The following is a 16,127-nucleotide window of genomic DNA, read 5'->3' on the forward strand; positions in this document are numbered from 1 at the left end:
CACCTCACGCTTTCCAATTTGCCAAAAAATAGGCTTAGGGCGGTTTCACACTTAGGGCTGTTTCACACGAGAGATCACAGAGAGGCGCACGGAGCATTATCAGTCATGTTAGTTAATGCTCCGTGCTTCTGCAGTCTGCATCGGGTCTTGGCTGTCATTCACGGAGCCAATGTCACGCACGGCATCCGCTCGTGTGAAACAGCCCTTAGTCCCCTAACCTCCAAACTACAGGAGCCATTGTCTGCTGGCTGTTGTGGCAGGTAGCCTGGATATTCATCAGGTTGCATATAGCAACCAATCACAGCTCAGCTTCTATTTTGCTGCAGGTCATTAATATAAGCTCTGACTGGTTGCTATAGGCAACGAAGGACATTCTTCGTATACGACCGCTTATGTGTGAGTTAATATGACTTCGATTGCGACGCTTAGCCAACGTTGTTGTAGAGGATGATGTAACTCACATGACTAAGTGTATACTAATTCTGTGTATGCTAATTAAAGATGATAATGCCCCGTAAGAAAAGGAGTTTGATTGGACGATTGTCAGGCCCCTGTGGAGGTCACTGTTAAGGGGACAGGGTACTGTGAGGTCACTGATAAGGGAGCGGGGTACTGTGGTAGTCACTGTTAAAGGGGCAGGTGCTGTGGAGGTCTTTGTTATGGGGGCAGGGAATGTTGGAGATCACAGTGGAGGGGACTGTCCCCTATGGAGGTCACTGTTAAGGGGCAGGGAGCTGTAGAGGTCACTGTCAAGGGGTTGGGGTGCTGTGGAAGTCGCTATTAAAGGGGCAGGCTGCTGTGGAGGTCAATGTTAAGGGGGTGGGGTGCTGTAGAGGTCACGTTATGGGGCATACTGTCTATCTTTTGACGGGTCCTTCTGCTAGTATATTATAAAGTCCAATGTGTCACTTTAAAAAAAAAATTAAAAAATTATTTTGATAGTCCTAGAAATAAAAAAAAATAAAATAAGTTACAACTGTTTGAACCACTTGTGCTAAATCATAAGTGTTTGGTTATTATGGCCTTTTCAGACCTGGTGATTAAAGGGTTAACCGACCACTGGTAACGGAAAATGCTTTACTGGTCTTTGCAGGGCACTTATAACTGGGGGTCAGAAGGAGGTAATAACCAGTGAGTGCCGTCCTCTGCAGTGAAGGAACATGCTAATTCATGAATAGGAGACAGGTTGGAAGGAAGAGTCGCCACTTAAAGGGTTTTTCTGGTAAAAAAAATAAAATTCTTACAAGTTCCTTCAGCATGGCCCCTAAAACAGAAGATTCATACTTTCCTGCACCCTGCCGCTCCCACTGTCTCCATGTTCTGGTTTCTGCGCTGTTTACACCTGGCAGTGCATGAACATGGTCACATACACCGCTTTAGCAGTGATGTGCTGCTTGTGGCAACATCACTGCTGGAGCATGACCTGTGACCATGCCCACAGCCATCCTGATGTAAACGGTGTCGGGACTGGATGATTGAGACAGCAGGGGCAACGTGGAGGACCGAAGTGGTAGGGAGCAGGTAAGTGTAAATCTTCTGTTTCAGGGTCCATGCTGCAGGACCTTGTTAAAAAAAATATATATATATATTTTTTTGTGGTAAATAGCTTTAGGCTACTTTCACACTTGCGGCAGAGAGATCCGGCAAGCAGTTTTGTCGCCGGAACTGCCTGCCGGATCAGGCAAAACGTATGCCAACTGATGGCATTAGTAAGACTGATCAGGATCATGACCAGTCTTAAAAATGCCTGATCAGTCCAAAAAATGCATTGAAATGCCAGATCCGTCTTTCCGGTGTCATCCGGCAAAACGGATTCGGCATTAACTTTTTTTCACCTTTCTTTTTCAGTCTGCGCATGCGCAGACTGGAAGGACGGATCCGGCATTCCGGTATTTTGAATGCCGGATCTGGCACTAATACATTCCTATGGAAAAAAATGCCGGATCCGGCATTCAGGCAAGTCTTCAGTTTTTTTCGCCGGAGATAAAACCGTAGCATGCTACGGTTTTCTCATTTGCCTGATCAGTCAAAATGACTGAACTGAAGACATCCTGATGCATCGTGAACGGATTGCTCTCCATTCAGAATGCATGGGGATATGCCTGATCAGTTATTTTCCGGTATAGAGCCCCTGTGACGGAACTCTATGCCGGAAAAGAAAAACGCTAGTGTGAAAGTACCCTTAAAGGAGTTGTCCAGGTTCAGGGCTAAACCCTGACATATCCTCATTTCCACCCAGGCAGCTCCTCTGACTTGAACTGCTCCAATGCTCCCATTTTCCCTCCGCTTAATTGCGCAGTGCAAAGGCATTTTGTGGTGTTCCGGTGCCAGGGAATCGCTAAAGCTGGCCCATCAGAGCCAGTGATGTTATTGAACACGCTGCTGGGTGGAAACCTCCACCTGGCAGTGTGGTATTGTAAATAAAAGAGCACTTGCACTGCGCAGGGCAAGGGAGAGCATTGGAGCATGAACTGCTTCGATGCTCAAGTCAGGGGGGCTGCCGTGGTCAAATTATGGGTATGTCCGGGTTCAGCTCTGATCCCGGACAACCCCTTCAAGCCCCAATTACACTGTATGACATTTGAGCCAATTATTGGGAACAATTGTTCATAGGCACATTCTCATTCCTGATAACTGACCTATAATAATTCCCTGATATAAACCTATGAACCACAGAGCTCAGCTTCTCTCCTATTGTGTCCTGCTCTTCGATAAGGCAGCAGAAATCACCTGACAGGTTTACTTTAAGAACTGCATGGCAACAATGAACAAGAAAAATATTCTGTAGAGCAGTGTCAGAATTAGATCCATATCAATATACAATAAAAACATTGAGTAACATTTCTCTTTCTCTTTCAGGCAAGTGAGAAAATCTACTTTAAATCCAAATGCGAAGGAGTTCAATCCACGATCGTATGCTCAAGTAATTAATCTTTTTTTCCCTTTGCGTTAGTTGAAAGTACCTTTATTACGCTGATCCCACACTACATCATTTCATTGGTCTTTTTTGGCTTGTAAAAATTGCTTATATAGTTATTTGGCTTAAAGACTATGAACACCTTTGGGAGCATTTTTTATTATTGCATTGTACTAATTTTGAGCTAAAAATAATTTTTTCAGTTGGTCTTTATTAATGTTTAGCCCCTTTCTCTGTACAGGGTTGAGATTCTCTGTTAGCAGGCTCTGTGTTTACACAGTTTCCTGTCGGAAAGCTCAGCTGACTGATCATGCGAAGCTTATCTCTGATCTCTTGACAACTCATAAACACTCATTATATCACATTTCTTATCTTATTGATAAGAATATGGCGCGAAGGGGTTGTCCTAGTTCAGAGCTGATCCCGGACGTAACCTCATCTTCACTCATTTAGAGTGTATCGTGAGGGCAAGGGCTTTTTCTCGCCCATATGCAATGGGGGACACAGAAACCGTGGGTATAGCTATGTCCTCTAGGAGGCGTTGACACTAGGCAGAAGTTGTTAGCCCCTCCCACGGCAGCTATACCCCCTCTAGCCTGGAGAGAGAGCTTCAGTTTTTTCTAGTGTCAATAGGAGGCAAGACCTCTCTGCCTTAAGCAGGGTGGCTTCTTCGTTTTTTTTTCTTTTAGGTTTGGGAAACGCAGTCGCCCAGCCTCTGTTATCCCGGGGATCAAGGCTGGTGTCTGAGTCCCTCACCGCTCGACCTCCCCACAGAAGCAAAAGGAGGATCCAGCAGGGCAGCCCAGCTCCCCTGCTTCCCGCCAGCCAAGGGGTCACCTAGGTCCGCCAAAGAAAAAGACCCTCCTGCCACTCCGGTGCCAGCTGCTGAGGAGGTGACCCTGCTGGAAAAGGTGACCTTGCGGGTCCACTTAGGGAGGGTGAAGAGAAGATGAGGTGAGTACACGGGACTAGGTAAGTATGGTTAGCCCTTTTCCCCCTCCCTCCTTGGCGGCATTCGTTTTAAAGGGTCTATAGGGTTAATAGTCACCGGGCTCCACTTATAGTAGTCCAGGGACCCTGAAGACAGGCTCCCTCACTCCCCCCTCTGTGCCGATGGTGACTTGGGCACATAGGGAGTTAATGACCATGTCCTGCAGCTAGCAGGCTGGGAGGGGAGCGGATGAATCTTCCCGCTCAAGTGGTCTGTGCCCTATTTCGGACACAGGAGGACCTCTCATAGTTTCCCAATCCACCCTCCGCTGCTATTTGGTTGATAACTCTCCACCTGCGCAATACAGTGAAGGACCCCTGAAGGATTCCCAATCCGCCCTCCGGGGCCGTTTGGTTGATAATGCACAATCCAATGGAGGAATCCACCTTTCTGGGTCGTTTGGTTGATAATTCTCCATCTGCGCATTCCACTGAATCACTGATTCAGACCCTGACATGAATCCAAAGCAATCATCCAAGATTTCGTCTACGGGAGCCAGCAGTACTTGTCGTATGCATTACCCCCTTCCATAGGCGGAGTAATTCTACTTCTACGGGATTCAGTACTTGCCTTATACATTGTCCCCTGCCATAGGTGGACTAAGTACAATAACATTGGTTTCAGTGCCGGACGTATACATTCCCCCTTCTGTAGGTGGCTGAATTGCATCTCCACTGGGTTCAGTACCTGCCGTATGCATTAGCCCTTTCCATAGGTGGCGCGATGACATTATGACTGGTTACAACGTGTGCTGTATGCATTACCCCCTTACTTAGGTGCAATAATTGCACTCCCACGGGGTACAGGACTTGCCATATGCACTAGTTCCTGCCGTAGGCATTAACCCCCCCTTCATAGGTGTAATATTTTCCCTACCACTGGCTTAAGTACTTGCCGTATGCATTCCACCTTCCATAGGTAGGGTAATTGCACTACCATTGGATACGGTCCCGACTGTCGCGCTATCCCTTTCCATAGGCGGAGTGTTGCACATCAACGTGCTTCCTGTTACATTACCCACTTCCACAAGTGATCCACTAGCGGGGGAATAACTTAAGCATCTTGGGATGCCGCAATTCAACTACGCCACGGCTCTAGATGCCTTAGCTTATTTTACAAGTGGGGCGTGGCAACAGTCGGTACCAGCGGGTGCCCGGTACTCTTCAGCTAGTGGTATATGGGTGCCGCCAGTGGATACGGTGGCTATTCCACATTGTATCCTTTCTTTTTGGTGCTGGTTTTGGGCATGATTATAACATCCTCTGTCTTCTCAGGGGGTTACCTAGCAACACTTGTGTCCTAGAGAACCCCCATCTCCATGGGCCTCTACTGTTCCAGTCGGTCATGATATTGTCCGCATCAATACGTAGTGCGTACACCATTGCACGTAATATGGTGAGTACGTTCCAACGAGTCGTGTGTTTTCACTGCCTCTGTATTCTCTACCCACCACTCCTCCTTATCTGAGAAAGTGCTTATGCTGGCACTCTGGTTTAGCTACAACGTGTTCTCCTCCACAGGTGCAGCTTTTACGCTAATGCTCGAGTTCGTGGTCGCTGCAGTGGGGCATCCCCCTCAGGTAGGGGACCTACCCTGGCGCTAGCTTTGGCAGTTGCTCCTGTTCAGCGCCCTTCCAGGTAGAGTTTTTAAGGTTAGCTCTACTTAACTGGGGCAGTATAGTACCATGGCTTATACGAGATAGTCTCAGGCCTCCCCCTCAGTTTTGCGCTCACGGGGCAAACTACTGTAGGAGTGGTATTTGTGTTGCCACTAGATACTAGGGTTCTTACTGCATAGCTCCTTCGTCAGGTGGCGGATTCTTCTATCACTGAATTCGGTGGCCTCTGCGGGTAGCCCCCTCCTCTGCTGGGGTATGGGGATAGCAATACAGTGTGACTCCCCTTGCCTGGCTTCCTCCTCAGGCAGAGTTTTTGCACAGCCACTAAATCCTTGACTACTTCTGTATAGCGCCAGTCTTAGATGGGGAATGGGCTTTACACCTAGCCTCCCCTTCTCATTCTGTCTTTTCCTCCTCTGGCTCATGGTTCAAAGCCACCCCGCGAGCCTGGGTAGCTCCTACATTACTACCTTTCCCTCATCTGCATTGCACAGGGTATTCGTTTGGTGGCCTTCCAGTTCCAGACATGTTCCGGTCACGACTGGTGGGCTGTGGTGCCCACCACATCCCTCCTCCTACAGAGAATCCTTCCCATTGGTCCTTGGTGTGCTAACTGTATCTACACAAAGCTTTCCACCCTTCTCTCCCAAGCAAGACATCCGGAAGCATGCGGCGTGGACGTCCCCTCCTCTACGTGCTTCCCCTCCTATACAGGGTTCTACGGAAGATCAAGATGGAGGGCATTTAGGCAATCCTAGTCGCTTCGTATTGGCCCAGTCGCGTGTGGTACGCCGACCTCGTTCTTCTTCTAGGAGATGTCCCTTGGTCACTGACACTCAGAGACGACCTTCTTCACAGGGTTCGTTCTTCCATCAGCATTTAAGGTCTCTTCGTTTGACGGCGTGGCTATTGAAACCTTCTGACGCGGAGAAGGTTTTCAACAGATGTCATCCGCACTATGATTCAGGCCAGGAAGCCTGCATCGTCCAGGATCTATTACAGGACCTGGAGGTCCTTCCTGGGCTTCTGTGAAAGCTGGGACATCCCCCTACTCTGTTTTTCTCTTCCCAGGGTCCTGTCCTTTTTAAAATCAGGGTTGGACCTTGGTTTAGCCCTTAGTTCCTTGAAGGGTCAGGTGTTGGCGCTTTCTATCTTTTCCAGCACCCCCTAGGGCCCATAAAAACCTTCCTTCAGGGAGTGGCATATACGGTTCCTCCGTACCGTCCTCCTCTACAGCCTTGGGATCTGAATATAGTCCTTTCAGCTCTCCAGACTTCTCCCTTTGAGCCCTTGCGGGAGATCTCACTCAGATTCCTGTCCTGGAAGGTAGTTTTTCTTGTGGCTATCACATCCATCAGACGGGTGCCCGAGTTGGCGGCGCTCTCTTGCAGAGAACCCTTCCTGGACCTTCACAAGGGTAAGGCGGTTCTCCGGCCCGTTCCTTCCTTTCTCCTTATACCCATTCACAAAATTCTACCAGGTGCATAATTATGCATCGGCAGACGCTGCTTGGTCTTGCAGACGGCAGTTTCTTATATGCCCGCTGGGACACTTGCTTCCATGGGTCTGTGGTTTTTCCCTCCCTGTGGACTGCTTTTGGACGTCCCGTGGTTTCTGTGTCCCCCAATGAATATGGGCGAGAAAACGAGATTTTTGTAAACTTACCAGTAAAATCTCTTTCTCGCTCTTCATTGGGGGACACAGCACCCACCCAGTATTGTTCGACCACAGTTGTGGCAGTTGCTGGTTAGAACCCCGTTGTGGATCCTTTGGTATTGTTGGTGTTACACGTTATTTTGTTATCTTGCCTCTCCTACTGCTTGTACACAAACTGAAGGTCTCTCTCCAGGCTGGAGGGGGTATAGCTGCCAGGGGAGGGGCAGCTTCTGCCTAGTGTCAACGCCTCCTAGAGGACATGGCTATACCCATGGTTTCTGTGTCCCCCAATGAAGAGCGAGAAAGAGATTTTACTGGAAAGTTTACAAAAATCTTGTTTTCTTTACTAATGGTGACGTACCAGGCTTCACATCAGTATGCTAGGTGGAGACTTGGTCCTAGCAGGGAGCACGGGGACATACTGGCACAAATGGGTGGTCTTATAGCTCTGCACAAGGCTTAATAAAAAATCAATTGAAGAAATGATTTTAGTTAAATCCAATCATTAAAAAAAATTGCCCCAAAGGTGTTCATGGCCTTTAAATAGTTCTATTGCAAGTATTTTTTTGGAATGCTGTTTGTCACTTTTTTAATTCCTATATTGAAGTTGTGCAGATATTTAGTTGAAAACCCGTTGGCATCTTTGTCCTCTCTACTTCCCATTCAGTTCAATGGGAGGCAGCGCTAAGAATCGTAGAGCTGCAGCTTAATGCCGAGACTGCGTTGAGAAGGGGCATGTTTTGTTCTTGCCGTGGCTTTAAGCCGCCGTTCTGCCATCCTCAGCACTTTCTCCCATTGAAATTAGTGGGAGGTAAAGAGGACCTGGCTGCCAGCTGGTTATCTGAGAAATTTCGGTGTGGCTCCATGTGAATAGGCCCTTAGAATTGGCTTTCTTATTCAGTCTAGTTACAGCATTAAAGAATTAAACAAAAAAACGGTGCAAATCTGGTATTGCCAAAACCATACGGACAAGAAGAATAAGGGTTTCTTGTCATTTTTATTCCCACCCTTCTTTCGTCTCCCCTGGTTACGGCCACCTCTCCTGTCTAATCCCGGCTGGGCCACGCAATGTCCTGAATGCGCACGCTGCCGCGCATGCGCCATGATGACTTCTTCCTGGCCTGTATAGTAGAGGGCCGCGAACCCGCACGCCGGCCCTGTACTATACAGGCCAGGATTAAGTCACCATGGTGCATGCGTGCACGTTCAGGACATTGCCCGGCCGGGAGAAAAACTTCAGTCTTCTGCGCAATCGCGGCCTGGCCGGGAGAAGACGTCACTCAAGCCCAGCCAAATCCAGGAAGTGGACGTCGCGCTGGACGAAGGTAAGTATTAAAACTGAAGATGGGAATACCCCTTTAAATGGTGCCATTAAAAAATACTCCTTGTCCTACTAAATATAACTCAAGCTGCAAGAATCCACAAAGAACAGATTGTAATCCATTTTTTGTTCTCCTTCTCATAATGCAGCCTAAGCCTTCTACAACGCCAACCTCACCCCGACCACAAGCTCAGCCAAGCCCTTCAATGGTGGGACATCAGCAGCCGACCCCTGTGTACACACAGCCAGTTTGTTTTGCACCAAATATGATGTATCCAGTTCCTGTGAGTCCTGGTGTCCAGGTAATGTATGAAAATCTAGCCTATGCCCAGTAACGTACACGGCATATGTGTATTCTGGCACACTGTACAACTGCTTAGATATTTAAAGTATATAACCTTTCACAGTAATCCTCATTTATTACTCCACACCAGCAGTTACTGTGAGCAGTCTAATATTTTTATGCCTAAACTCATTAGTATGAATTACATACAATTACGTGTTCTCATTTTAAAACCTAAAGAGAACATATGGTCTTCGAAGTTTTCACATATATTTAATATGGTGCGTTTTGTTTTTTCTCTCTAGCCATTATATCCTATTCCAATGACAATGCCAGTCAATCAGGCCAAGACATACAGAGCAGGTAAAGGTGAGATTACTGAATGTACTGCATGCCTTTATTACTGTATTCTGATTGTAGCTCATAAATACTAAGGCATTTACACCACTTCTAGTGGCATGAAAGCAAATTATGGCGCTCGCGATATGTGCACCATAATGTGTGACTTTTCTAAAGTGGCTATAAAAGGGATAGGACTTAGCAGGAGGGGCGGGGCGTTGAAGACTGCCGTTTCTGGCACACAAAATGCCAGAGATGTGTCAAATTTAAGAAGCTTCTGCCTCTTAATAAATTAAGCGTATCTCACGGCAGTGCAGAGGGATCAAGACTAGCAAATGGGAACGCCAACCTTAATAAATGTCCCTCCATGTGCTAAATGGACTACGTTTTACTAATAAACGTGTGAACAATAAATATTCCAACCTACAGTACATTGAAGATTTGCAGAAACCGTTTTTTTTTTTTGTACCATTGATTAACCGTTAGTATTGATCATGATGAGTGTAGCCAACTAAATCCTTTTAGTTTGCAGTCATTCTCTAATGTACTTGAAATAGACCAATGAAAAGTACACTAACTCCTTTATTTTTGCACAGTGCATTATAGGCTTTGACATTGGTCCCTGCCTCCATTTGGGCTCACAATCTAAATTCCAAATTAGCCAGTCAGTGTGTTTTGTGGTGTGTGTGTGGGGAAAAAACGGAAGTACCCAAACTGTGCAAACACATAGGGAACATAAAAACGCCATAGATATTCTCCTTGGTTGGGTTCAGACCCAAAACCTTAATGGTGCAAGGCAACAGTACAAACCCTTGAGCCACTGTGCCGCCCTTGTTCTGCTGCAGCCTGAACCAATGACTACCTCAGACTCCCTGTAGGCGCTGTTGCTGAACTATAGTCACAGCTCTACCCTAATGGAGCTGAGCTGCAAAGTAGCCATGGAGCAAGCACTAAGGAGAATAAAATCAACTATATAAAATCATTCCCTGTAGGTGTTTGCTTATGACTTTTGAGCTCCTGACTGGAGGGTTGTTTTTTTTTTAAAACTCGTTTTATTGAAGTATAAATATGCATTATCAAAGTACATGACATTACAGCATATCAATGGACTCAATAGAGAAGTATCATGACATCGATGTACAGATTGGCATAAATACAAGTACAAAAAGTACAAAGAATAAATGGAATAAAACAATATTAAACATTAAACATTTGTGGTACATTATTCATGTTTTAAAGTACATTTTCCCATGGACATGGCATGGCCTCTTGCAGAGAGCAGTAAGGATTCATAATCTTTTCCCCATCCTTTCATGGCAAGAATGTTATCTCTAGTGGAAATTTATTATAAAAGCACCTCACATTTCCCTACACTATCTGTATTAGCATATGGAGTCTCAACGAGAACTTAGCATATTTGCGGACTCGCACCATTCTCCCCAGACTTTCTCAAATTTCTGGGGGCATCCCCTATGAATGTATACTACTTTCTCCAATGGGATAATCTGATTTACTACTTGTTTCCAGTGGTTAACATTAGTCATTCTATCAGCCATCCAACGAAGGGCTATAGCCTTCCTGGCCAAAAATAAAGTTTCCTCCAGAAATACCCTATGATGGTGGGACCATTGCTCTTCGTCCATGATTCCTAACAAACACATCTTAGGGCAAAGGGGGACACTACCCGGCACTAGATCTGACAGTAGGGACGTCACATCTTTCCAAAATTTTTGAATAAGTCTGCAGTCCCACATCATGTGCCAAAAATTGGCGCCAGCTTGGTGACATCTTAGGCAATTGTCATTCTCAGATCTGCCCATTTTAAACAACCTACTAGGAGTAAGATAACTTCTATGCAGTATATGTAATTGTATCATCCTATTGTTAACTGAGGGGGACACTCTTGTAGGGGCCGCCAACGCCTCGCACCACTCTGTTCTAGAAAGAGATGAAATGCAATCCCTCCATTTATCCTCCACAGTCAATGGAGGTGTGTCTATCTTCGTAGTTATGAGATGCGTGTAGATAGCTGATATAAGACCTCTAGGGCCCTGTGTGGAAAGCACTCCAATCAGGGGGTATTTAGAAATCCTTTTTGAGCCCCTGCCAAACTGCGCAGATAGGGCATGCCTAACTTGTAGATATCTGAAAAACATGTGTCTTGGGGTATCAAATTTTTCTTGAATCAGAGTAGGATCTCAAGGATCGACTGGAGGGTTGTTTTAACTACATTCGATTGTTACTGGACAGAACCCTAGAGAAGTGTATATCTACGACCTTCTCTGTAACGAGAAAGCAGAGCCACCTCCTGCAAAACAATTTTCCAGTGGCCAGTCTTTTTTAACAGGCTATAACTATTATCTTATGCATTTGGGAAGTCTTCAGACCCTTTCACTTTTTTTTTTTTTTTTTTACATTTTATGTTGCTGCCTTGTGGTAACACTTTAACCACTTCCCATCTGGGCCATTTGCCCCCTTCCTGACCAGGCCTAATTTAGCAAAACTGACATATCTCACTTTATGTGGTAATAGCTTTGGAACGCCTTTACTTATCCAAGTCATTCAGAGATTGTTTTCTCGTGACACATTGTACTTCATGCTAGTCATAAATTTGAGTCAATATATTTCACCTTTTTCACATCAGCGTTTTGTATTCAGGTTTTGAGATCCTGCACAGGATCTCAGAACCTGAATAAAATGCTTCCATTTCATTTAATACATCCGGATGCATCACTTTCAACTGGATACGGTTGTATTAAATAGAAATTGAACAAACCGGATCTGACACCATTGGATCCAGTTTGTTCACTTTCACAGACTTGTGCACAAAACTGTAGCTTGCTGCTGTTTTGTGTCCGGTCACAAAACGGAACTGATGTGTCCTGATCAGTTTTGTCCCCATTGACAATGAATGGGGTCAAAACTGAACCATTTTGGCCCGGTTTTGAGATCCTATTCTGGATCTCAAAACCAGAAACGAAAAACATGGATGTGAAAGTAGCCTTAGTATGAGACCCATGAAAGTCCGCCTGGATTTTACAGATAAAAGCACCCAAATGACTATGAGAAACAAGAAAACGAGGTCTGATGAAAACGAGGTTAAACTATGCGGCCTCGGTTCTAAGTGTTATGTCTGGAGGAATCCAGGTACTTCTCATCACTTATCCCTACAGTGAACCATGGTGGTGGTGTCAGCATCATTATGTGGGGTTGTTTTTCAGCAGCTGCGACAGGTAGACTGGTCGGAGTTGAGGGAAAGCCGAATGGAGCAAAGTACAAAGATTTTCTTTATGAAAACCTGATCCAGAGTGCTCTGGTCCTCAGACTGCGCCACAGGTTTAACGTCCAACAACTCGGTATCTTGGAATCGAACCAGAGTTCTGTAAAATGTTTTTTTTTTTTTTTTTTACAATAGAAATGAATTTTTGAAGTTATTACCCAAAGTCAGTGCTCCAGATGGCGACCAAAATGGTCGCCACTGCGACTCAGAATTGTAAAATGGCGACAAGACTTTGTAGTCTTGTCGCCATTTGCGCCTAGACCCTCCTCTGCTCTGCTGCTTTAAGAAAGGCAGGCTTTCATTCAGCAAACAAGCTGCAGACGTCTGCTGGGTGAAGATCCGCCCATCACACTACCCGGCATAGAAGGGGCATGGCTTAGGTTTCTGTGTTTTGAATCTGTGCTGTGGCGCGTTATATAGCATCGCCTTATATTGATTTATGATGCTATTTAACCCTTAGAGGTCTGGAGTGTACTGGATAACACTGACAGCATTATGTCAGTGTTATCCAATACATTCCAGAACTGTAAGGGTTACATAGCATCATAAATCAATATAACGTGATGCGACCCAGTTAGTGCTACGCAGCAAGGACACAGGCGAGGACGGGGGATCCCACTGACATACTGTGGTGTGAAACCAGTGCAGTCCTATCAATTACGTCTGTAATTAAACCATTTCTGATAAATCATGTAATCTATAGTGTCATTATTCGACAAGACAAGTATTCCCCCCCCCCCCACCCCCCAGGGATTCACTCAGCAGTCCCAAGGCATGCAGTTTAACCAGGAGAGATTTGCAGCCTATGTTGCGCACGATCAAGAAAAGGACGGCTGGTGAGGTGTTGGGCAGATGGTTAGCTGCTCCTTCCTGCTCCAAAGACGTGTAGTGAAGTTAGAAAGAGGGATAATGGCACTAAAGCAGCCTTTAAGGGGTTAGGCACAGGCTAGTTCAGCTGCCAGAGGAGGTCTCCTACCTTTCCCACACCTTGCTGGCAGTGAAAACAAAGGTTTCTCGCCCAGTTTCCTTGGGGGACACAGAAGACCTTGGGTATAGCTCAGCTCCCTAGGAGGCGTGACACTAAGTGAAAGCTGTTAAGCCCCTCCTCCACAGCTATACCCTCAGCCTGGAGAGAAAGGCAGCCAGTTTTTGCTTAGTGTCCAAGGAGGCAAGACACTCCCTGCTCTGCAGGGCTGTTTTCTCCTTGTTTAAATTTTAGATTTTTACTTTTTTGTTTCTTTTTGTTCCAGATCATCAGGGATAACAGAGTTGCACTAGACCTCTCTGTTCTCCCGGGGTTGAGCTGCGCCAGTGCCGGTCATCCGCACTGCTGCCTCCCCCACAGAAGGCAAGGTGGATCAGGGCAGCCTCGCTCCCCCACATCCCGCCAGCGCAAGGGTCGCCCGCACGCCAAGTCCCTCTTCCAGCGTCCTGCCACTACGGTGCCAGTAGCTGAAGGGGCGACCCTGCTGGAATGGACCGAGGGTGAAGACGGCTGTGGTAAGAGAGTGGCTTCTCCAGCCCTACGTCCCCACCCCCCACCCAATGGTCTCCTGCGTGCCTGACCCCCCATACTGGGCCTCTAGTCCCCTGCTGGACCTAGGCTGGCTCCTGGGGTGCCGCAGAGCGGCAATCTGCTCCCTGCCCCTCATAGTACATGCAGCTAGTGGCTGTCAGCCGTCGCCTGCCTTCTCCTCACGGGCACCCTGTTTTTTGGGTCCCCCCCCCATATCGCCTGATCACATTGGGCCTTACCGGAGAGTGCAGGACGCTGCAGTGGAGTAAGGCCTCGCCTCCGGACAGCACTAATATTCCGGTGCGGCCGAGCCGGCCGGCGGGGTGGGCTCCCGCGGCCGGCAAACCGCCATTCCGGGTCCCTGTCTCTTCCGGCCGGCGGGGTGGGCTCCCGCGGCAGGCAAACCGCCATTCCGGGTCCCTGTCTCTTCCGGCCGGCGGGGTGGGCTCCCGCGGCCGGCAAACCGCCTTTTCGGGTCCCTGTCTCTTCCGGCCGGCGGGGTGGGCTCCCGCGGCCAGCATTGGGCTTGACTATGCCCCAGCAGGCCCCGTCCGACCATCGGTGCCGGTCGGCGGGGCTCCGCAAATTTGGTCCTAGGCTTCGCGGCCTGCTGGGCCGCAATTCCGACCGGCCCGCGGGGTGGGCTCCCGCGGCCGGTTTAAAGCGCATTCCGCCTCAGGTCCCGGCGGTATAACGGGCCGGGCGCCGCAAATTTAGCCCCCGGCTTCGCGGCCTACTAGGCCGCAATATTCCGGTCTCTGGTGGAGGGGGCGGGAACCTCTCCAGGCGCGAATTCTCCCCGCCTGGAGGTTCCTCCGCCCCCAGGGGATCGCACGCCGCCCTCCAGGCCGGATCCCTGTTAACCCTTTGGGTACAGGCCGGCTCCCAAATGGGTCTGTATAGTTGGCCCCCTTTTTTTCTCAGGTGCCCATATATGGTGGCTCCCCTTTAGCCTTAGAGAGGCTGTGTTTTAAATTATATAAAAAAAAAATAAAAAAATAAAAATAAAAAAAAATAAATAATAATAGATCACTGATTTCTATTGGACTGCGCAGGACGCTGCAGCCTCATCAGTAGTACTGCATGTCTGCATGACCTCTTTCCACAGGCGGCATGGTGTTGCGCTCCCAGCCTGCGTCGCTGCTAGGGCATTTCCCCTTTTAGGCGGTTTTCTTGCTTTTTCCAGGATACGGCGCTGGCCAAGTGCATGCGGCCCTTCCGTAGGCAGCATTCATCTTCTCTCCAGTTATGGTGCCTGCCATGTGCATCCCCCCCCCCCTCCTAGGCGGGATACTGCACTCTCCCTGGCTGCCGGCTGGCCATGTGCATGACCCCCTTCTTAGGCGGAATACTGCACCTTCACCGGATACGGTGCTGGCCATGTGCACGACTCCCTTCCATAAGCGGAACGCTGCACTCTCTCTGGATTTGCTGCCGGCCATGTGCGTGACCCCCTTCCATGGGCGGAACGCAGCACTCACTGGATTCGCTGCCGGCCATGTGCGTGAGCCAGCCATGTGTGTGTGACTCCCTTCCTGGGCGGAACGCAGCACTCTCACTGGATCTGTTGCCGATCATGTGCATGACCCCCCTTTTTAGGCGGAATACTGCACTCTCACCGGATACGGTACTGGCTATGTGCACGACCCCCTTCCATAGGCGGAATGCTGCACTCTCACTGATGTGCTATGATGCACTTATGTACTATGTTACTATGCTGCACTCTCACTGGTTTCGCTGCCGGCCATTTCATAGGTGGTATGCTACAGTCTCATTGGATTCCTGCCGGCCTTGGGTATGCCTCCTTCCCTCAGGCAGCATACATACATCCCTCTGTCTGTGGTTGTTTCCTCACAGGTACGTTGCTGGCCATGTGCATGTACCCCATACATGGCAGGGTGCTTGCACTCTCGCTGGATCCGCTGTCGGCCATATGCATGACCCCTCTTCCGTGGGCGGTGTACGCACTCTTGCTGGATTCGCTGCCAGCCAGGGGCATGCCTTCCTTCCTCAGGCGACATGCACACATTCTTACTGACTGTGTTTGTCTTTCGCCAGTACGTTGCTGGCCATGTGTATGACTCCCATGCATGGCGGTGTGCTCGCACTCTCCCTGGATGAGATGCTGGCCATGTGCTTTACCCCCCTTTTTTCTGGGCGGCATGCTACACTCTCACCGGATACATTGCTGCCCATGAGAATGGCC

At 48.1% G+C, this 16,127-nt stretch overlaps 1 protein-coding gene across 5 annotated transcripts in view; it reads left to right on the plus strand.

Annotated features, from left to right (window-relative positions):
- ATXN2 (ataxin 2) overlaps window positions 1–16,127 on the plus strand; it is a 160,052-nt gene that overhangs the window by 103,495 nt on the left and 40,430 nt on the right. For 3 of the 5 annotated variants that reach the window (XM_040416098.1, XM_040416096.1, XM_040416100.1), the window contains 3 exons: window positions 2,860–2,923; window positions 8,653–8,805; window positions 9,092–9,155. In XM_040416098.1, the coding sequence (XP_040272032.1) occupies window positions 2,860–2,923; window positions 8,653–8,805; window positions 9,092–9,155 (281 nt within the window). The remainder of the gene's footprint in view (window positions 1–2,859; window positions 2,924–8,652; window positions 8,806–9,091; window positions 9,156–16,127) is intronic. The other 2 variants (XM_040416097.1, XM_040416099.1) reach the window with 1 other exon arrangement.

The sequence above is a fragment of the Bufo bufo genome, chromosome 2 (assembly GCF_905171765.1).
Source record: "Bufo bufo chromosome 2, aBufBuf1.1, whole genome shotgun sequence".
Lineage (NCBI taxonomy): Eukaryota > Metazoa > Chordata > Amphibia > Anura > Bufonidae > Bufo > Bufo bufo.